This window comes from Musa acuminata, chromosome BXJ1-6 (genome assembly GCF_036884655.1).
Source record: "Musa acuminata AAA Group cultivar baxijiao chromosome BXJ1-6, Cavendish_Baxijiao_AAA, whole genome shotgun sequence".
NCBI lineage: Eukaryota > Viridiplantae > Streptophyta > Magnoliopsida > Zingiberales > Musaceae > Musa > Musa acuminata.
This window is the reverse complement of record NC_088332.1, coordinates 9218099-9240500: the sequence shown is the minus strand read 5'-3', so window position 1 is coordinate 9240500 and position 22402 is coordinate 9218099. Positions and strand designations below refer to the sequence as shown.

At 39.6% G+C, this 22402-nt stretch overlaps 4 protein-coding genes across 11 annotated transcripts; 3 read left to right on the top strand and 1 right to left on the bottom strand.

The window, feature by feature from the left end:
- Window positions 1-882: 882 nt before the first annotated feature.
- On the top strand, window positions 883-2591 carry LOC135676090 (uncharacterized). The gene is made up of 3 exons (XM_065186899.1): window positions 883-1023; window positions 1120-1413; window positions 2322-2591. Exons 1-3 carry the CDS (start codon window positions 1006-1008, stop codon window positions 2367-2369), a joined length of 360 nt encoding a protein of 119 aa, XP_065042971.1. The 5' UTR covers window positions 883-1005; the 3' UTR covers window positions 2370-2591.
- LOC135676091 (uncharacterized) lies at window positions 1413-8557 on the bottom strand. 8 transcript variants are annotated; one of them, XR_010514132.1, is made up of 6 exons: window positions 8186-8457; window positions 7459-7686; window positions 6807-6903; window positions 6603-6734; window positions 2957-3210; window positions 2340-2745 (listed from the first exon to the last, which is right to left on the bottom strand). XR_010514132.1 is itself a non-coding variant. In XM_065186900.1 (3 exons), exons 1-3 carry the CDS (start codon window positions 8473-8475, stop codon window positions 6895-6897), a joined length of 339 nt encoding a protein of 112 aa, XP_065042972.1. In that variant the 5' UTR covers window positions 8476-8557; the 3' UTR covers window positions 6656-6894. The 8 variants fall into 8 exon arrangements, 1 of the variants encoding a protein (XP_065042972.1); XR_010514134.1 differs by having other exon boundaries at window positions 6603-6903; window positions 7459-7565; window positions 7647-7686; window positions 8186-8455; XR_010514130.1 differs by adding an exon at window positions 1413-1563 and having other exon boundaries at window positions 2605-2745; window positions 6603-7686; window positions 8186-8466.
- A 41-nt stretch (window positions 8558-8598) lies between these two features.
- Window positions 8599-16898, top strand: LOC103987470 (putative MYST-like histone acetyltransferase 1). The gene is made up of 9 exons (XM_009405786.3): window positions 8599-8945; window positions 10462-10550; window positions 10848-10907; window positions 11587-11799; window positions 13667-13735; window positions 14039-14200; window positions 14683-14776; window positions 15820-15962; window positions 16401-16898. Exons 1-9 carry the CDS (start codon window positions 8675-8677, stop codon window positions 16602-16604), a joined length of 1305 nt encoding a protein of 434 aa, XP_009404061.1. The 5' UTR covers window positions 8599-8674; the 3' UTR covers window positions 16605-16898.
- Window positions 16899-17363: 465 nt separating this feature from the next.
- LOC103987469 (small ribosomal subunit protein uS9) lies at window positions 17364-18066 on the top strand. Its single transcript, XM_009405783.3, has one exon. The coding sequence runs from the start codon at window positions 17421-17423 to the stop codon at window positions 17859-17861; it is 441 nt and encodes a 146-aa protein (XP_009404058.1). The 5' UTR covers window positions 17364-17420; the 3' UTR covers window positions 17862-18066.
- Window positions 18067-22402: the final 4336 nt, after the last annotated feature.

The following is a 22402-nucleotide window of genomic DNA, read 5'->3' as shown; positions in this document are numbered from 1 at the left end:
TGAACTTGGGCCGGCCTCGTTCCACTTTCCTTAGGCTTGCCAAGACCACAAAAATTCAATAATATTATTATTTTTATCTTTATTTACAGTAAATTAAACTTTATAATTCGATAAAAAAAATAATATGACCAAATAGTATTTAATTTTGAGTGCCTCTATTTTTATTCTTATCGATAGTTGAAGAATATAGTACATGAAAAAATTATTGATCTACATTCCTCTTCCTATTAATTTATATTTGTCTTTAATGGTGAGAAGAACTCATCTTGTAGAGTGTTCCCAACCACCACATGGATGGATGTATTATTGTGGGGAACATAAATAAATATTCTGTGTGACAACGGACGAAACATTCCTTCCCAATATAAGAATTAGATCGAGAGAATATGATCCTTCGTAAAGTCACATTAACCTCCCTACCTGACCTTCAAGTATAATAATTTGCTACCTAATAATATATCCCTTTTCTTAAATCAAATATCTTCTATTATACTTACATGACTAAAATAATAATAAAGGTATTATTTCTATTAAGTTATCATCTTTAAAATGGTCAGAGGAGGAAGAGAATAACTTTGCATAATTATGTAATGCAGTAAAAGAAATACTTGCAAGAATATAACATACCTGAGGATGCTTTGGAATAGGCCAGCCATACCGGGGACCAGAGTCGTCGGTGCGCGCAGCGACTGGTGGCCAATGAGAAGCGTTCCTCCCGTGAGCGCTGGCGCCGGCCCGAACACACACGGAGGGTTGGCGTGACGAGCCGAAGACTGCCGTGAAGAAGACGCCAGCTTGATAGCTGTTCCATACGACAGCGACGCAGGCGGAGGCCTCCCCTGTCCTCGTCTACATCTTCTGAGAAAACCCAGCAGAATCACGACCATCTCCCTTCCACTTTTTACGTCCAACAGGTACTATAAGTACAGGGCTGGAAACGACTGGTGATTCCTCCTTAGCGGTCTTCTTCTCCGCCCCATCTGAAGCTGCGTAGAAATCTCCGCCATGGGCGATTCCAAGGAGGTGACTCGCTCAGCCCTCTTTGTTTTCGGATCTTAGGGTTTCATGATTTGTTCGCTCGAGATACTAAAAAGATGTGTGTGGATGGGGATTTCGCAGAGCCGTAGCAGTGATAGCGGCGGCAGTGGGTGGATGTCGGTGCCAGCGTTCGGGGAGTGGGACATGAAGAACGGGGTGCCCGACTACTCCATGGACTTCACCAAGATCCGGGAGATGCGGAAGCAGAACAAGAACCCCTCGCGCGCCAGCCTCGGCAACGACGACGAGCTCCTCACCAGCAACAGGCTCCGCTCCGACGGCGGCAACAAGGCGGAGGAGCAGGAGACTCAACACCGTCTTCCCCAGCACGACCAACGCCGCCCCATCCATCACCACCGCGGCGGCTCCCCCACCGTACCCTTCGAATCTCTCCTCCCTCTCTCTCTCCCCCCTCATCTTTAATTTCTTTATATTTATGTTTTTTTTATTCCTGTTCCCCTTTTTTTTCAAAAACACTCGACCCAATAACATAATTATTTAAATGTACTCGAAAAAGTCGTACATCTGAAGAAAAAAAATAGTTGGATTAGATTTTCTAAGAAACGAAGTAATGAGAAAAAATCAGTGTAATTATCTAACAAAAGCACGAGAAAAAAACTATATGGTAAAGGATCAAGAAATGATGAATCGCCTGATATTACTCGAAGAACAAAAGGTTGGATTTTGAAGTGGCAATGACTACAAAGTCGAGATTTTTTGTTGAGAGTAACTGAAATAAGGAGAGGGGAATCTGAGATTTCAATTCCTAAGCCAATTAGGGCCTCACAGTATCGATTATATGGTTCAGAGGCTTAAACTATATGCGACAAAGAAATCAAGCGTTTGGCCGGCCGTTTCCAAACCTGTGATCATCGGGTTGTACGTGACCTTTGGCCGTCGTGTTCATGCTCTGGTCCTTTGCAAGTAGGCAGCAGGGAAAGGCTACAGTTATCCGTTGATCGGAGTAATGGTTTGTGTACCAGCTTGATCTGTGATCTGATAACGGTGGGCTTTGTGCAGTACTTTTTGATGATGGTGTGTTGGATCCAGATTCATCAATCTGCCAAAGATTGAATATTTGGGTTTGCATTACACTAATTTTGTGTCAGCTTCTAATATTCCGAAATGGGATTTTGAATATTTGATCCAATGCTTAGACTTAGACAGTATTCAACGACTGCCAACTCAATGTATCGTTCGACTTTCCTTGCGCAAAAAGTCTTGTTTACTTCTCCAGGTTTGAAATTTTCTTTTTGACTGTGTGCCTTGTCTTTGTGGTGCAGGGGAGGAAGAAGTTTATGGGCTGCTTCCAGTGCTGTATAGGTGCGTGAGACAGTGGCTGCCTGCAACACACACACACACACACATTCACACACACACAGGCTCACTCCCTGGTGTTGCGTGCTTTGTATTGTTGGCTAGAAGATGGTGACTGCTTGGGTTGCACCGGTGTAATTTCCTTTGTCGTTATGGATGTTATGAGCTTAATTTGTTTCCCCTGGAAAAATTGTGGATGATGATGGAATGTTAAATGTTAGGTTCACTTTTGCGTCTGGGATTGCTTACCATACACGGAGCTAACTCTTAGGCGGCTTTGTTCGTCGAGGAACTTTCTCTGGTTGGATTTATATGGAGAAAATGTCAGGAATGTCACCTTCATCTTATGAAAAAAGGAGGCTCCCGGCCCATATGTTCCTTGTCTTGTATCTGCAATTAGTCAAGCACAAGAAAAATAAGAATTTTGTTAAAAGAAAATTCAACTTTCAAGTAAGAACCGGAACGGTAGCAGTCTTGCTTGATTGGAGGAAGACAAAAAATACATGTCGACCAACTTTATTACAAATCAGCAGTCTCTAAAGAGTCAGATTTGACAATGATATTACGATAAGTCATTTGTGAAGCTTTGGTGGGAGCGTACCAAATGGCTCAGCATTCCGCTTGGAGTGGGGTGGAGGCCTGATGTGTACTGCTTCCTCGAGTGATTATAGTGTCATTCCCATCCACAAAGCAATAACCGGTTCTGCAATTACATCCAGGTTTGAAAAAGATCCATCGCAAAACGCTCTCAAAGAGGTTGAATGCACTCAGCTTGATTAGCGGATGAAGGCTGGTGGGTGGAGCTTAAATCATTCACATTGGTACCTCTCCCATCAGTAAAGCAGTTGTCGCTACCTGCATCAGAAAGCAAATTAGAAACAGAATCTGTACGAAAAATAGTTGGAGAATTGGAAGCACATCTGTATTGAAACAGTGAGGGGAGATTGTTCCCGGGTCGTTGGGAATGATAGTCATTGCACTTGGAAGACAAGATTTGAAACCAAATGACAATGGAATGAGAATGATAGTCATTGCACTTGGAAGACAAGATTTGAAACCAAATGACAATGGAATGGGAATGATAGATTGCTTAACTTAGAATCATTCCGGTTCTTCTAGATATACTAGAGGGAGGTAGCAATAATCAAGGCAATACTGAAAAGAAGTTGATCTACCCTGTTATTCCCCTTCCCTTCACCAATCTCTATTAAGCCACTCTGCCATACAAGAGAAATTGAAGCTCAGCTTTGTTTGAAGCAGTTCCCAATAGATCTAGCAAAGTTGCAAGAAAAGAGAATGTGCTCAGCGAGTCCACCTCATTCATCATTACCAAGACAATATTGATCCACATAATACTGTATGACATTTGAGAGACACAAAGAAATAGGTAATCTTCCCCAAAGGAATTTTCACAGGAAAACTTTTAACTCTAGGAAGAACATTCAGATTATACACAACGTTCCAACCATCCCAACCCCTCCTATGATCAATTCGTCTATCCCTCAAATATCTATATATATGCTCTTAGAAATTGCAAACCCTGAGGGTGAGAACTCCAAACTCAACTATCATCATCATCGGACTCAAGGGCCAAGTGGATACTTGTGATCTTGCCAACCAAGATGAGATGAAAGATATCTAGCAGGAGCTGAATATTCCTAGTTCTGTTGACACACAGATCTTTAACAGAATGTAAGTCATTAACCCTATCACAGTTGAAGAAAGTGGACCATTTACTTAGGGGTATGTTGGAGAGCCAAGGGTCATCCAATAATCTGATGTGTTGCCCAGTTCCTAGTACCCTACTAAGACTCTCTCTAACACAATAAATAGTGTTGTTGATGCCTTTCCAGATTTGAGAGATTTTTCTATGGTCCAAGGCCCAAGGGTCAGGGATGTCATACTTGGCAATAAGGATTCTAGCCCAAAGGAAGTTGGAGTTGTTGAGGATAGGAAGAATGCGCCTAGCATTGACAGCATACTTGACTATGCTAATGTCCCACACCCCCAGCCCACCAGAATCTTTAGGTGCAGTAACATGATCCCAACTGAGGAGTCTGATCTTTCTATGTGAAGAAGAATCACCCCCAAAAAAAGATTTGCTATATTTGGAGATATCATTAGCAAATTTATTGGTGATCCAACAACTAACAATCGAATGTCAGGGAATGGAGTTAAAAAGAGAGTTTGTTAATGCTACTTTACCAGCTTGGGACAAGAAATGCTTTTGTAAAGGAGCATATTGCTCTTGATTGGTGAGGTTGCCTAAAAGAGGTTTGATTTGTCAAAGTCATTGATTTAGAGAGGGCTATCCTTCTTAGGAATGAAAAATTAGAGTAGTTTCCCTCAACTCTAAGGTCACAGTCGATCTATGTAATTCTCTGAAGGCCGATTCAATAGGAAACTTAAGGAGCTCCCAGAAGTGGACAAAGAAATCAACCGTGTAACCATCCTACCCTGAAGTGGCCAATTATCTTGAACAATGAAGGTGAGACTAGGGCACTCAAACCAGTGGGGCTCAAAGTAGAAAGCTTTTTTTTTTTTTCCCTCTTCCTAACATACTCAAAAGTAACTTTAATAAGTAAAAGAGCATGATCAGAAGCTATATGAGGTAGGTGGAAAACAGCAACATCAATAACGGTAGAAAGCCAACAACTATTAGCGAGAACCCGATCAATAACAGTAGAAACCCAACAACTATTGACCAAATTTATTATCGCACCAAGTAAAGCAAGAGTTGTAGAAGCCCAAATCCATAAAGCTAGCATTGTCAATAAAATTTTGACTTCGTCATGCTCCCTAAGGGTTTAGTTCCCCTTGGTCTGGGTTGAACTGGGATTAGTCGCCTTCAACCTGGGTTTACTTTTTACAGGACCATGGATAATGGTCCGTACAACTAATGTTCCTTCCCCTCCCTCACTTGTGTGTTGTGGCCGCTTGCCGAAACCCTACCGGAATTAGACATTGGTTCTTCATGTATTTTGGGCATCGACACAGCTTCTAAAGACAACCCTATGCCTTATTACCTATCCTTCCATAAGAGAAAAACTAGGAAGGTTTTCACAGTTCATGTTCTAGAAGAAAGGAACTCGTTTAGCCCTAATCCACACCCCTTGGGGGATGAGGGAGAGGGGAGGAGAGATCAACCATGATGCATACTTTGACGAACTTTTCCCTCACTCCCCTAGATGTGATTTCGTCTATTTTGAGGGGTTTATCGATCATCACAATGATTTGGAATAAGATGTTAGACTGTAGGAATTCAAGGGGGTATCCCAAGAAATTGTACCTAGATGGGTACGAATCTAACAAACTCCCTAAGGAGTTGGAAGTTCTCCTTCTATGGAATTAGACTCAAGGCTTGTCTCCTCCGAAGTCCAAAACCACAGACCACCTGTGAGCACAGTATCCTTCTCTTCCTCCGACTAAAATCTAAAGCAAAAGAAACCACCGACCATGTCTATAACATGGATCGATTTCTTCAACTGCCACAGTTTAGGAAGAGCTATTTTAATGGAATCCAAAGGAGTTTTACTAAAAAATTTTCATATAAACTTGTTCTCCATGCTTGTTTTGCTATATCCACTTCATCATCATTTAGATCAGGGAACAACTTTGAGCTTGCCTAAATGCGTTAAATATTCTCCTCTCATGCAGCGTTAGGCTTCCAGGAGTTGGTGCTTTGCGCTTGACATAGGAGACCAGCCCAGGAGAGGGGAGCCTTAGGGGCAGCAGCAATAGGGGGAGCAACCTCTACTGCGTTGTTGAGAGCAGATTGGAAGGCCTTTGGGGAGGCAACAATCAGGGCAGCAGCCTCCACTGCCTTGTTAAGAGAAGACTGGGGAGCCTCTGGTGGAGCAGAATGGTTTGTGATTCACACTTGAACCCCAGACCAACATGTTTCAATTAGAAAGTGAATCATCTTGGGAGTCTGAGAAGAAAATGAATGTGAGAAGACTTGCTATTTAAACTGTTTTATCAGGTCTTTGTGAATCCTATTACAGAAAGCCCTCCACAGTTCTCTTCTTGGAAAATAGGATCATCAGGTCCTTGTCATCTGGGTTCTTACCCTTCGAATATGTGTAAATTTCAACCAGACCAAGATACTCCCATATCACCAAAAAAAAAAAAGGGCTAGGACAACCTTGGGTGACAATTCTAGAAGTTGAAGCCACTTTTCATTGAGATGATAACAAAGAATTGCTTAAGAAAAACCAAAGACATGGAAATTTGTTATAATAGGATACCTGACTGGAACGGTGGCGAGGAAGATTATATAGGACTTTTGGTTCCTCGAGTGTTATCTGTTCTCATCTTGTTCTCTACATAGATACATGACAAAGAGACTCTGCTTCCCTTAATAGCATATATGAGATCACCTGCAGCTACGCATCATACGGGTGAGAAACATCAGCATTATGTATCCCATATTCACTACCCATTGTCTTAACTGTTTCGAGTCCAACTGTGTTTTTGCAACTGTGGACGTCAAGATGACGCCATCCTTGTCCTTTTTTCTTGAATTTAAATAAGGGTTCCCTATTTAACCTGCCATTTTATCAAAGTAAAAAGTTAACACAAACAAGAGAATCAATTTGAAGCTCTTCTCATATGTACATACAAAGGCAACCAACATTGTTACTTTGCAAACGACTAAAGTAGCACTTAAATCAAACAAATCAAGCACTATTTTCACATTACTAGTAACTAAATATAGTCCTTGAATCATAAACCCAGAAGAAAAATAAATTCCATGGCAAACCACAAAAAATGGCATGTAAGCTATTATGTTTTAGACATAGTTTCAATCTAGGTTTGGCTGCAAAGGGATAATCACTACTTTAACTTCTTGGTAGATGAAGAAGTGCTGAATGCATGGCTGAAAAGTCTACTGCTGGGCACCTTGAGCTTATGAGAAAGCAACAATTCATTCAAATTACTTGAACAACGATGATAGGATGACATAATGCCAAATGTAAATACCTTCCCTCTTATCAGCAACAGTTCAATACATAAATCATCAGAACCCATCACCATCCATATGTTCTTTTCTGATCATCAAAATTTATTTAGAAGCAACATAAGGCCCACAATATAACCTACCATATCTGAGTCACCTTAGACCGTAAGGGAGAAGATCCATTTGTGTCTCAGATAGAGCATACTCTCCGACAAGGGGATGCTCGTATAAGAAAAACCCAAGATGCAACCTGAAATGGTTCCTCAAACTACTAGCCGGTTTCATTAAAGTATTTAGTGTTCTCCATTTGAATTGCCATAAGTAGAGGTACCTGGCCTGAGAAAGGTGTTCCATCTTCCCTGGGCTTCCTCCTGGAGGTATAAGTAGTAAAACATTAGGAAGTAAATAAAACATTCAATTTCCAGTATTCAATACTACTTTGTGAACAAGAAAAATACACACGCCTCATTGGTGGTATCATTAAAATTCTCACTGTTCTTTACTGATTCGAACAACGTCGCATCACTTCAGAATAATGGGATCAAGAACCATCTGATGCAAATTTACAGATCATGCAATTCTACGAGATTTATGTTTAAAATGAAGAAGGTGAGGCTTTTCAGGATATCTCGTCATCAGAATTCCCACATCAACTCATCAGCAGAAATGCTTTTATTTCTAGGGAGCAATGGATGACCCCCTGAAGCGAGAAATTGTAGCTAAACTCGTGCAAGGGATCGATCCAAGCCCCAACTCACTTTAACTCCATCAACATCCCAAGGGAAGAAGACCCCTCAAGATTCACACAACAAATTCAAAGAAAACTCGACTAAAAAAAAGACAGGAGACGGACAGGGAGGGTTCTTGAACCTGCCAAACCGATGTGCAGGCAGAGCCGAGCCAATCCAAGAAGCGTATGCCCTCATCACCGGGTTCCGAGATCCCGTGCCGACCAGGCAACGCGTACTCTTCCGGGAGACAGGAAGGGGAGAGGGCATTGGAGCAGGCGAAGGCGAAGTAGGCATAACGTGGTGATCTCCCGAGATCAAGAACCGCCTTCTCTGTTCTCTTCTCTGCCGACTCCCCCTGTTGCGACCAAGGCAGGCAACAGTGTATCTACCGTACAAACTGATGGGTCCCACCGCCATATATGACGCCATGGACCAATGGTAGTCCAAATAAACACCTAAATGAACCTAAACGCTACAAGCTGGCTTAGAAAAGACATGGGATCGAAACTATCCGAGCCATTAAAAAGCGGACGTACACGTAGCAAGTGGTGAAGACCAAACCGAACCAAATCTCGCGACCTATTAACATTTTGAAACCCGAAACGACAACCGTCCCCACCGGTCCTCGATGGGCTCGATGAAGGAAGTGAAGGCGGAGGACGGGGCGGCCGCCCCGCCCTCCAACGGCGTCGCTGCTGTCCCTACCGCTACCGGCGGGCCGGACAATCCGACTAGAAGAGGGAGGTCGGGATCGGCGGCAGTGCTGCCGCTGGAGGTCGGCACGAGGGTGATGTGCCGGTGGCGGGATCAGAAGCCCCACCCCGTCAAGGTCATCGAGCGTCGGAAGACCTGCTCGGGCGGCCCCAACGACTACGAGTACTACGTTCACTACACCGAGTGTAAGCGCCTCGCTCCCCCGTCGTTTGCATCCATCTCTGTATTAAGTTCTAGGGTAGATTTAGGGTTGGGGTCGAGATTAGGGTTTCGGCCAGTGTTAGATGATTTGGTAAATTAGGTGTTGGAAAAGTTGGAACTGAGGACAAAGTGTCAAGTTGTGACTTGCTGTAACAATCTTTAGAGGTATTTACTCAGTTGAAGGTGTCAGTGCTGCAATTTGTGATGGGAACCTTTTGAACTGAAACATCTGCAAAGTGATAGTAGTTAGGTCCTTTTATTTTTCTGAAGAAAATAGTTTTTATTTTTCTGTAGTCAATATAATGCAAAATTTCACAATTTATACTGCAGATTAATCATGCGTAATGCTTAGGTCATCCATAGTTGATATGTATTGTTAGTAACGTTTTTGGTCACCCATCGTGACGAAACTCACCCCACCTGGTTCTTCAATCGAATGCTATCATGATTGAGAACCTGATGCAGTTTGGGAACGACTATGGATTGGTCTCCGCACCTGGTGTCATGCCATCACTGGGTTAACTGGGTTCTCATAGTCCACTGGACTACACATGTCTGCATCGATTGGTCACCCATGACTTGATTGGGCTTCATGTATTTTGATTGACTGTTAAATCTAGCCATACCATGTATAAAAAATAAGATTCTTCATTTTTTTCATATTAGAAATGTAAGTCTGCAAGAGGACGGATAATGGGTCCACTACATGATTTTTATTATAAATGTATATTGAATCAAACTACTGCATGAGTTGGAAATATTTTGCAATTAGATATTTGGATATCAAGGCTGGATATTAAAGGTTAAGGCAAAGTATGATATCTGATTTGCAAAATGAGCTGTTGTAACACCAAGAGGAAAGAACAAATATATACTTGAATATAATTCAAAAGAAGTTGTAGAATGCAAAGACTTACTTGGATCTGTCACTCAACATGAAAAATGAGATTGAACAAAGTATAATAGAGAGCTAACGATGAATGGTTAAATTGAAGAATGGCATCTTAAGAGATTTGTGGTTTAGGATGACCCTTATGTCAAAATGGAAAAGAAAAATCAATTATCAAGGAAGTTATGCTTTGTGAGACAAATGTTGATTAATCAATAGACAACATTTTAACAAAATAAATTAATGATGTTGAACTCTGGGATAATTGCTCTCTAGAACATTCTTCAGGTTGTTTTAAGTGTTCCCCATTTTTGAGTTGGAAGGAAGCATGAAACAATGTTCTTATACATCTGTATAACAGAAACTGAGTTTTTTGTCTCTTGTGGTTGTTGTTTCAAAGAATAATCTGAGAGAAAATTAGCAGGTACCTATGGTTAATTTTATAGTGCGACATTTCACTTTCTGGATATAAAAACTTTGCTTTCTGTTTGATCTTAGTACTGTTACGGGCCTCATTTTAAAATCTTTTTAATAGGCTTAGCCATCAAGTTTCTTATTCACTTTCGCTTGAGGTGAATAACTAAATACCTTTTAGTTATTTGTTTTGACAGTCAATAGGAGGCTTGATGAGTGGGTTAAACTTGAGCAACTTGATCTTGATACAGTGGAGACTGATGTTGATGAGAAGGTGGAGGACAAGGTATTTTTCAATTAGTTTTGTTTTCCATTTCATGTCAAGTATGTGCTATAGATGTTTATTTTTTATGACTTTGGACTCTTAGTTGGAAGAGGGTCCCAAAAGTGCAAGATTCTGCATCTTTTTTCTAATGGCCATGTTTCTGTGTTTGCTTGGACATCTATTGTAGTTTCCTGTGGTTTCTCTCAGTATACTTGCTATATGTATTTATTTTTTCTACTTGCTATATCTAAATCATTTTTTTACATGTTACTTTTTATGGAATAGGCTTTACAAGTATTCCTGCATGATCCTTTTCAGGTAACAAGCTTGAAAATGACACGTCACCAGAAACGGAAGATTGATGAAACACATGTTGAGGTATTTTACAGCAAAATAAATTATCGGCAATCTTGTTAAACCACACTATTAATTTTGCAATTCCATAATACTGCGTAAGCTCATCTATATTATTTTTTTAAGTGAAATTTACATCAAATTTAGCACTTTGTTTTTACCGAGTCTTTTTTTTGCATTTACTCATGAAATTTTAGTTTTCATTCTGTTACTGTGGAGCATCATTCATTGTGGCTACAGATATGCTAGGTCTAATGTCGTCTCCACTAAGAAATTTCCATCTGCACACTATCTAAGCTTAAACAGTTGGTATTGTAGGGTCTAAACATGTGAGCCGGAAATACTGTAGCAAGTCCACAATCAAATTCACTTTTCCGTTTGCTTCTTTTTTGTTCAGACAGATACATATATTTTGGAGTGGGAAAATGCATAGATGATTTAATAGAGAAAATTAGTTTTAGTTCTTTAAAAGGAAAAAAAAGTGTGATCTTTTACTTTTGTAGATTATGCTTGTGAAACTGGGTGCAAGGAACAACAGGATAGATTGATACAAAATTTAGAGGTTAAATATTTGAAAACTGATAATATCTTGCATATAGACCTAGGTGATTTGATTTTGTTCCACATACTTGCTTTATGATTTATGTTAACTTTTGTGTTTTTGTCATTTTGTTTTTGTTTATGTTTTTGTTTTTCTGTTCAGCATGGTCACGAGGAGCTTGATGCTGCTAGTTTACGGGAACATGAGGAGTTCACAAAAGTCAAAAACATTGCAAAAATAGAACTTGGCAGATATGAGATTGATACATGGTACTTCTCTCCTTTTCCGCCAGAGTACAGTGACTCTCCAAAACTGTATTTCTGTGAATTTTGCCTCAATTTCATGAAGCGCAAAGAACAGCTTCAGAGGCATATGGTGAGCTACATCTGAATTTTTTGTAGTTGCTCACATTAAGAAACTTAAGTTGCATGGATACTATCTAATCATAAGCAGTCGAAGATCATGGTTGTCCATATATATTATTTCCCCATAAAGTTATTTGTTATACTGAGTCTAAGATTTTTCTTTTCTCAGTTTTATAAGTGGGCTTGCAATGTCCATCGGATATGGATGGTGTTCCACTATCTGATGCTGTTAAGCTATTTCTATATCCTTTTCTATGTTTATGTCAGGCATACTGTTTATCTATTCTCTCGAATGAATTAGCTGGTGGCACTCCTTTACATGTGCATATTGAAATAGGTTGTTTCGAGCTTAATGTGTGTACTATTTTGGTGTTACTTTAACTGTTACCTTCTGTGGAAATTCCAAGCATGACTTTAGTTTCGCTGAGTTGTAGGAGTTCCATAAATGGATAATAGGCTTAGCTTGATGTACTAGGAGGTTGATATGATAAACAATGGTTATTCTTTAATTGTCTCTCTTGATGAGATTTGTCTGGTTCTTAGTATTTATTACACATTCACAGAAAGGTGCTTGATAATGAGATATTAGAAATGAAGATGGTTTTATATCAATGACTAGACTGTAGTCTCTTGATGTAGCAAAACATATGGTAAGTCAAAGATATAGGTAGATACATGTTTACTTTTAGGTAGGGTTTCAATTTATCAAGATTATTCCATGGTGCCGAGTTTTTCCATTTAAGATTATTTATTTTGTGGCAGGATTTTTTTCAGTTACATGGGAGACAATGTAGTGATTTAACAACAAATAGATGGCATTAGTGCCAGAACATGTAATTGGGTACAATTTTGTATTTGAATTTCTTTGAACATTATGAACTTACACATCATAATGTGAATTTTTTAATTGGTATAAATGTTATGCAAATGCCCTAGTTGTTTACTCTCTGCTCTCAGTCTAGCTGTTTTTGTATGAACTTAATTTTAAGGTGTAAAATGTTCATACAACCAAGCGGAGTAAATATTGTCATTATAGTTAATTACTGAAAGGCAGCTCAATGCACATAGCTTCCACTGTTCTGGGGTCTAGGATAGATTAATGTACGGAACCTTATCCTTGCAAGCAGATAAGTCATTTTCATGATCTAATCTTGGTTACCCTTGTTGTGACAAAGTGACTTTACTGTAGCACCAACAATTGCTCTTTTTTGTACCAGAACTACTAAAGGGAAAAACATAGGAAATAAAGAAGAGACCATAATTTCTAGATTTCCTGGTTGCATTATAATTACAAGTATGCTACCTAGCTTAGTTTTCTTCTCTCTTATTTAGCACTGTTTCTGTTTTGAGATTTTATTGGAGGTATTTGGGTAAGAATGTCTGTGGATTTTATTTTCATTGATTGATTTATATCTATAAAATTAAATGATGTTGATAATTTGATCACTAAAGTTAGAAAAAGTATCATAAATCAGGACAAGGAATTCAAATCATGGTTCCAAGGGGATAAATGAATTCCATAATTACAGAAGAGACCCCATGTGAAGCATCTTGAACTCTTGAATGTAAAAGCGATAGTTCAGGAGGCAATGGCTAGATAATTGTTATCTTGGGACACAGTATGATACGAAACATTACTTTGGCCTTATGAATGGATAACCTACTGGATGTAACTTCTGAACAGCCATACACTAGCATCTTTCTATTTGTGTTGTCTACAAGTGACTAATCCCTGAGACTAGAATAATCTTTATATTTTTTGCTTGTTCAACCTTGTAATCTGTTAGCTCTGACTTCTTCTATTGCTTGTTTTTGGTTTCTATGCAACTTGTTTTAAGGCTTCTTGGCTTTTTCTCATGCTCGTGTTCACTTTGCAGCGCAAATGCGACCTTAAGCATCCTCCAGGTGATGAAATCTATAGAAGTGGCACCCTTTCTATGTTTGAGGTGAACTTTATATCCTTGTAGTTCATGCTTTTTTTCGTTGGATTTGATCTATCTTCCAGAAATGAGTTTCTTTTCCCTTTCCCTTTCTAATGAGCAATGCTTGATTGCATGACAAGCTTGTCAAAGCTAAGTAACTTTTAAGCTTCTTAGTTTATTAAATATGCCCACCAATATGACCAACCTTTTCATTTGAACCATGCTTCTCAGGAGTCCTACTTCTTTGTTCTTCTTATATCTCTTCTTGGCCATCTTTAATATTGTATTTGGATATACTTGATGGCTTTAATGGTAATTTTTATACAGGTCGATGGCAAGAAGAACAAGGTTTATGGGCAGAATCTTTGCTATTTGGCTAAATTGTTTCTGGACCATAAGACCCTCTATTATGATGTTGATTTGTTTCTGTTCTATGTTCTTTGTGAATGTGATGATCGAGGCTGCCACATGGTTGGTTATTTCTCAAAGGTATCATTTCTTATGGACCTTTTTTTTATGGAAATGATAAAGTGCATATGCGTTGCTGAAATCTGAACTACGTGTAGATGAAAGAATTATGATATAATGATATACAGGCTACTGATTATTGTTATGCACCATAAAAATAGGACAGCTCATCAGACAAGCCTCCTGCCAATGCAGGGTTTAAGGTCTTATCTAAGAAACTCTTATACTGACTTGCATCTCAAACACTTAGGGTTGTAGAGGATCAACTTTGTCTTGGCACCAATCTCACCATCTACAATAGATTTGTTCTGCATTACAGTAAACTGAATTGCTTTTAAAGAAATATTTTATATCCATAATGCAAACAAACCAAAACCTGCAATCTACCCCTATCTGTTGCCTTATCATCCTTTTACTACTCTGAAGTATCCAATTTGTCTGTTGTTCCATTTATTTTGTCAGTTGACATTCTAAACATTCTATTTATTTTCTTTGTTATGAAGGAAAAACATTCAGAAGAATCATACAATCTGGCATGCATTCTTACTCTTCCTCCTTACCAAAGGAAAGGATATGGGAAATTTCTAATTGCGTTCTGTAAGCTTCTTATCTTTCCCTATCTTGTTTTTACTGTTCATAAATCTTATCGATAGGATGGCACATTTTTATAGACCTCCATGTAAATTTGGCTTTAGTCTTCAGCACTAGGGGCTTTCCAGTGTAATTCTGGGTGGTTTTACTGCGAGATTCAGCCCATGTATTCTTTTTGTTATGACTTCTCTTGTTAGTCCCAGTCATTAGATGTTCTAAAGACAGTGGACAATGGATACTATGATGAATTTTTGGATTTATCTGCAAGGTAGTAAGACTATGGTGTTGGTGCCATCTGTTATCTTTGGTGTATGTTGATGTTGTCAATACATAATTGACACTGATGCCGATGGCATTGATCCAGCAAATGTGATATTCGATAGTTCATATTGGTAAAGGAATGATCGCACTGATTGGATGGTGATTTCATGGTTATGCAACAGCTAAACATCATAATGATTTTGATTATGTTCTTATTGATAATTCATACTGGATGGATGATGTTTTTAGCATTATGTAAGACATGCTGTGGAGATGTATATAAAAAGTCATGTAACCACTGAGATCTGACTTGCAGAGGCGAATATTTAGCACATTTGGCCATGCTTGGTTTGTCCAATCCTGTTTCACGCCATCACCCCTTCTTTTCATTGCTGCTCTTTTCCTTTGTCAGCTTTTGCCATTTCATGCTCTTCTTTTCTTCTTCCTTCCTCTGGATGCTATATTTTGAAAAGTGAGGTTCCAGAGTTTGGTGTTCTTGTTGGTTTTGACCATCAAGGAGGAGGAAGAGGGCCAAGGAAAAGTCACTGCCCGGAAGATTGTTGGTGGAAGATGATTCTGCTAGAGATTCCATATTTCTATTGATGATGAAGTTTCTGAACTGTTCTGAACTTTATTGACTGTCAGAGTTGCTCCTCGAAACATTTTCTTCGTATCCTAATACCCTTTGTGAAAGAATTTTTTTTTTATCTTCATAACATGCATTTTAACCTACTTTTATATATTGTATACTAATAACGATGTGCCTGATCAAGTTTAATCTTGTACAGCTTATGAACTTTCAAAGAAGGAGGGTAAAGTTGGAACCCCAGAGCGACCACTCTCTGATCTTGGACTGTTAAGCTACAGAGGATATTGGACTAGGGTTCTTCTGGACATTTTGAAAAAGCACAAGGGCAACATCTCCATCAAGGTTAGCATCCTTGTGCACCTCTGTTCTTATCCTATGTCTGTTTTTCTTACCTCAATTTGTCCTTGCAACGTTTATATTTTCCATTTGCAAAACTGCTGTCACCAGAACCATCCATATTACCGATTTTAGCTTTTTGGTAAATGTTCCTTCTTAGTGTGAGCATGTCTGTGTCGCATGACAATGAATTCCTTATTTCAAGCAGCTGCTCTTTAGCAGTCATTCTTACATGCTAATATTATTGATGAGAGTGAACATATATGTATGAAGTTATGATTTATTTTATAACGTAAATCTCTTTGTCAATAAAATAAAGGATAGCTATAAAATATATGCCAAGAAAACCTATAAGCTCTCAGGTTCAAGAATGTTACACTTGCATGGCAGCAGCAGTAGCTCCTGATATGTTCTCTAATACTGTCAAGTTTGATTTATCGACAGGAACTCAGTGACATGACTGCGATAAAACCCGATGACATCTTGAGCACCCTGCAGACTCTCGACTTGATACAGTACAGGAAGGGACAGCACGTCATATGTGCGGACCCGAAGGTCCTGGATCGTCACCTGAAGGCTGCTGGACGTGGAGGCCTGGAGGTTGATGTTAGTAAACTGATTTGGACTCCTTACAAAGAACAAGGTTAGTGAGATCATGTGTAGATTCAGGACCTTATGTTAAACTGGCCCAAAAGATTCAGGACATTCTTCTCCAAAGTGTCGTCTGTGTTCACAGTTTATGTTCTCAACTTGCAAGTTGCCACCACCTTCTTGTATGTTGCATTTACTGCCTGAGCCCAAGCTGTTGTGAGTGGCCCGTGGGGGACAAGTAGCGTGCCATATTTACGTTAGTCCTTTTTAGCTACATGTTCCAAAGACAATTACACACATGTATTGCACGGTCGGTGTTTCTAGTGCTGTTTTTAGTCAGTATATCATCAACATTGTGTCTATATATATATATATATATATATATATGTGCGCGCGCGCGTATATATACAAGCACGCGAAGTTCATCACTTGCCATGGACTTCCTCTTATGTGAATGATTGATTTCTCTGTTTCGACTGTTTCGGCCACGATAGCTTTCAGCCCGGCAAGTGAAAATTGCTGATCACTTGGACGAACACAAGGGATCATAACTACAAGAGAAATATTCATCTAAATTATTTTATATTCTAGGACATATGTTGAGATCATGATCCTTATCGATATTATTGATAGATGAACTCGACTTAGGGCTAACGTAGAGAGCTGCGAAATAACGGTTAGACCGTGGATGCTTTATTTATAAAAAGGATTCGGCCCGAGCCAAGACCAAAGCGCTCAAACGCGACCGGACCCAACAACACGATTGCTGCCCATTTCCTAAGCCGGTCCGCTCTATAAATAGCGGACGCCGATCAAGTGTCTAGGGTTAAGGTCAGAAGAGTCTCCCGTTACATCCGGGTTGGTGCGGCGGCGATGGCAACGACGGCGGCGACAGATTCGGTGCAGTGCTTCGGCAGGAAGAAGACGGCGGTGGCGGTGGCGCACTGTAAGCGCGGCCGCGGGCTGATCAAGGTGAACGGCGTCCCGATCGAGTTGGTGAAGCCGGAGATCCTCTGCCTGAAGGCCTTCGAGCCCATCCTCCTCCTCGGCCGGCAGCGGTTTGCGGGCGTCGACATCCGCATCCGCGTCCGCGGTGGTGGGAAGACCTCCCAGATCTACGCCATCCGCCAGAGCATTGCCAAGGCCCTCGTCGCCTTCCACCAGAAGTACGTCGACGAGCAGTCCAAGAAGGAGATCAAGGACATCCTCGTCCGCTACGACCGAACTCTTCTCGTCGCGGATCCCCGCCGGTGCGAGCCCAAGAAGTTCGGTGGTCGCGGCGCCCGTGCCCGGTTTCAGAAGTCGTACCGATAGTTCCGCAAGCAGCGCCTGCAATCCGGATCATCTGTGCAAAGGTTCAACCTCTTCCATGCTTCTTTCAGGAATCGCTTTTGGTGTTTCAGTTTTGATTTAAGGTTTCAATTAAGCTCAGTGTTTATGAGGAAACTTCCCTTTGTTAGTTAGACTCGGTAATGTGCTTTAAGATCGATCACTAGAGTTTTTCTCTTTTTATTAGACACTCCATGAACTCCATTGCTTCTATTTAGCTGTTGTCGTGTATATATATATATATATATATATATATATATATATATATATATATATATATATATATATATATATATATATATATCATTTTGTGTTATTAATAATAAAAGATGCTTCGAGAAGAATAATAAGAAGAGGAAGAATGAAAGAAAAAAAATTATATGAAAAGTGTTCAAGAAAAAAAATATTGATATTAGATGATACGGTGAGAGAGCATCCACCGGATATCTCCAAATCCCGTGGTAATTTAAAAATACACCAGAAAGTTTTGACGGTAATAAGAAAAAGGAAATATAAGCTAATAAACATTTGTGATATAAAACAAGGGAATAGTGCACACCTTCTTTTTTTTTTTTGCACACATTTAGCCCCTCCTCCGTCTGCCCTCGTAGCCACCCACAGGTTTTCCACGCCAAGGAACTCAGGAAATAGAGCACACCTTTTTTCCACATTTAGCCCCTACTCCTCCCTCTGCCCTCGACGCCACCCACAGGTTTTCCACGCCAGGGAAACAAGGGAATAGAGCACACCTTTTTTTCCACATTTAGCCCCTACTCCTCCCTCTGCCCTCGTAGCCAGCCACAGGTTTTCCACGCCAAAAGCAAACCAGAAAGTCCTGCACAAAATAGCGGAAGATGCGTGCTACTTCACGCGTTAGTCGAAAACCAAACCCACGAGATTAAGGCAAAGTCACGACACACGCAAGGCCCCATATCCGTAATCACACCGACCTCTACGCGACATCAGAAGTGAGTCGGATGGGCGTATAAGTAGACATACCCGTGGATCGGGTCGATGTGGGCACACATCAGAGCGGAGAGAGGAGAATGGCGGACGTTGCTCTCCTGGTGGTGGAAGATTACGAGAGGAGGAGCAGCAGCAGCAGCAGCAGAAAGGTGGGCTGGGAGGAAGGAGGCCACGGGGGGGCGAGGCAAGAGGAGTCGTCCGCGGCTTCTTTGGTTCGTTCGAGCCTTGGGAGGACGGCCAAGGAGGTCTCCTCTCGGAAGGAGCCGGAGAAGGCTCTGCGACCAGGGAGCTCCTTCGTTTCCGCTGCCGTTGATGGTGTCTTCTCTGCTTGACGCGCTTCTCCGTGTCACTTTGAGCTTATGATCGAGAGAATCTTTTTTTCTCGAATTTGTATAAATATATATATTATTTTAATAAATAAAATCATCAAATTTTCATAATAATTTTTTAGGAATATTAAAACTTTCTTTCTTCGAGTAAGACTCGTTGCCCGACGACAATGATTCCTCAGCTGATGTGACCAACGACTATTCTTCATCTTGCTGCCCCCAAATACTACTACTTCCTCGTTGATCTACCATAGCATTAAAATTTCCTCTCTCTATCCAATGGCAATATGCCCGTGTTATCTTTTTTCCCTTCACCTACTGCTATTATTGTTGTAGCAACAGTGCTTCTTTTTTTTTTTTTTTGGATTTGTAGCAATAGTCGCCGCTGCAGCAATAGCAGCATCGCTTCCACACCGCTGCAGCAACTGCACCATTTCCTCACCGTCGCTTCCTCTCAATCGGTGTATCCTCCTCCTCACAACGCAGCGAACACTTTCGGCGACTGATCTATTGTCAATCTGCTCAGCTTACTCGAAGACGAAGTCATACGATTCCTCTGCGTGATCTCCCATTCGTGACATGCTCTAGCAAATCTAATTTGCTTCACCATCATACCGATCACATATCAGATCAACCTCCTCCAACGATAATGTATAATCTGATCTGGTCTACTTTAAACCCACCATCTAATGTGCTTGGCCTCCTGTATGGATGTCTGGATCAATCCGACATCCAACTCTTCATCCTTCTTTAGCTGCTCTGATGCTTTGATGATTTTTTTTTTTTAAGGAACAATAATTCCTCTCAACCTACAAGACTAGGTCTATCGCTTCTCTAGGTCTGATGCTTCGATAATTATTTTTTCAAAAAATAATAATTTCTCTCAACCTAGAGGATTCATCTCTAATAATACAACAATTTAAAGAACTATATGAAAGCATTTTAATCTCTCAACCTAGGTTGAGGATTCATCTCTCAACCTAGAGGATTCATCTCTAATACAACAATTTTAATCACAACTCTCCAAAAGCATCAACCTTCTCTTCGAATATGATTTTATTAGGCCACATCAATGACTCCCTCAATTGTCCATCCAAACGACCTAAGAGAAAAGTATTACGTAACATCTAAAAATTATTATAGATAGTTGACTTTAATAAATCATCCCCTAAGTGATATACAAGTGATTATTCATACTCTTAGTTTATGACAATAATTTAATCACATGACTCATCAACGACATTTAAAGAACTATATGAAAAGTTGATTGATAATAAAAAATATATTTGAAACGAGAAAAGAAAAAGATAAAACCAATTATCACAGCTCAATTTAATCAAAAATCTAAAAAAATAATCAAAACAACAAGTACTCCAACATAAGACCAAACAAGAACTCCATTACACTATCAACTCTCCAAATACAACCCAAACAACTCAAAAAATAACTTCAAATACAATAATCACTATAATCATCAACATCTCTAACGTTTCAATAATATTAATCATTAAAAGGTTATCTATTAGCTTTGTGATAAAATTGAACACAATAAAAGTTTATCGACCCAAATCTCCTACTATACCCAATTGGCCTCGAGCAACATCATGAAAACTTCACATGTTCATCCAAACTATTGGTGATACCCATGATATATTATATTATATGATGTCAAAGAAGTTGCCGCCCTATTCTTCTCCACTAAATCACTCAAATTATATTATATGATGATCATCACCACACAATACCAAGTACTTGGTTCTTTATAATATTTATCTCTTACACATCCAAATATTTTATTTACAATCAACAAATTATCATAATTCATGCATCATCCCTCTACTACATACCGATCTATATTAAAACATATCCTGTGATATTTTAAAGAGACTTTCAATCGTGAATTTTTTCTTCGTAAACACTCATCCCTTCATCTTCATTCCTTCACCGATGTTGATTGGACAAATAATACTAATGATAGAACCTCTACTTCAACTAACATTCTCTTCCTTGAAGTAAACTTAATAAGTTCGAGTTTTAATATTGTAGAACACAATTAGATTATCAATCTAATACACAAACTTAATATCGCTTCTCAATCCGCTTCAAATACTTTGATAATGTTAATACCACCTATTTGTCCTTTTACTCGATATTTCACTCTCATATGAAATATATTATCATCGACTTTCACTTTATTAGAGATCAAATTATCAAACGTCAACTTTGTTTTTTCCGCATTCATATTTCTGGTCAATTAGCTGATTACCTCACCAAACCTCTCGCTCATAAAATATTTCAATTACAATGTTTCAAGATTAATATTATCGACAAAAATTTAATCTTAAAAAAGCATAATAAAGGATGATGATAAAGACATATATAGAATGACAACTTTATATTATGATCAATCATCACAATATATATACATGATTTGAATTATTTAAAAAAAAAATCTTACTCAAATCTATATAAATAGATATTTTCTCAATGAAAGAATAAAATCATCAAGCTTTCACAATTTTTCACTACACTGTCATGGATGATTTGTATATAGATTTGTCTGTCCATCGCTGTTCATGGCGGAGGATAAGACCCGTGAAAACCTACTCCATCGCTATACATTTTGGTTACGGTGTGAAGCATGATTAAGAAAAAAGATTACCAGGAAAATTAAGAAACTCCCACTAAACAACATCAATTAATAACAAATGCCGGGAATCCTAACTCGTTCCAGCCTATACAGGAACGATGAGAGCAAATATATAAGAAGAGTTAGTTGAACCACCCACGGAAATCATGAATCCTCCACAGTGCAAATCCTTAAGCAATCCAGCGCTCACGAAAGAATCGGACGGAGAATCCTAATTCCAGGACAGAAAGAACAGGCATTAACTCGAAATAAATTAAAGATCAAGAGCCTTTCGGAATGAGACATCAACGGATAACAGATCCAAGCAATCAGCTCTCGCACGGGCAACCACGCGTGGCCCATCGAGAGCTCAGGAAAGAACCGGACGAAAAACCCTAAATCCAGTACAGAAAATAGGGATTCGATCGAGACGAATAAAATATCAAGAACCTAGCAAAATGCGACTGCCATGAATAACAAATCCTAAAGCTCCAGTGCAGAATCAATCTTTCCGTGACTAAAAGCACTCACCGAGCAATCAGCTCTCGTAAGGCAACCGCTCGCGAGCTCACGTCATCATGAACAGGACAGAAAACCCTAAT

Bases quoted from the DNA above. Each gene is read 5' to 3' on its own strand.
- LOC103987470 (XM_009405786.3), top strand. From the start codon at position 8,675: ATGGGCTCGATGAAGGAAGTGAAGGCGGAGGACGGGGCGGCCGCCCCG. The intron at 10,551-10,847 runs GTATTTTTCAAT...GATCCTTTTCAG, and splicing joins ATGAGAAGGTGGAGGACAAG to GTAACAAGCTTGAAAATGAC. The intron at 15,963-16,400 runs GTTAGCATCCTT...ATTTATCGACAG, and splicing joins AGGGCAACATCTCCATCAAG to GAACTCAGTGACATGACTGC.
- LOC135676090 (XM_065186899.1), top strand. The intron at 1,414-2,321 runs GTACCCTTCGAA...TTTGTGGTGCAG, and splicing joins ACCGCGGCGGCTCCCCCACC to GGGAGGAAGAAGTTTATGGG.
- LOC103987469 (XM_009405783.3), top strand. From the start codon at position 17,421: ATGGCAACGACGGCGGCGACAGATTCGGTGCAGTGCTTCGGCAGGAAG.
- LOC135676091 (XM_065186900.1), bottom strand. From the start codon at position 8,475: ATGGCGTCATATATGGCGGTGGGACCCATCAGTTTGTACGGTAGATAC. The intron at 7,687-8,185 runs GTTCAAGAACCC...TTATACCTCCAG, and splicing joins CCTGCACATCGGTTTGGCAG to GAGGAAGCCCAGGGAAGATG.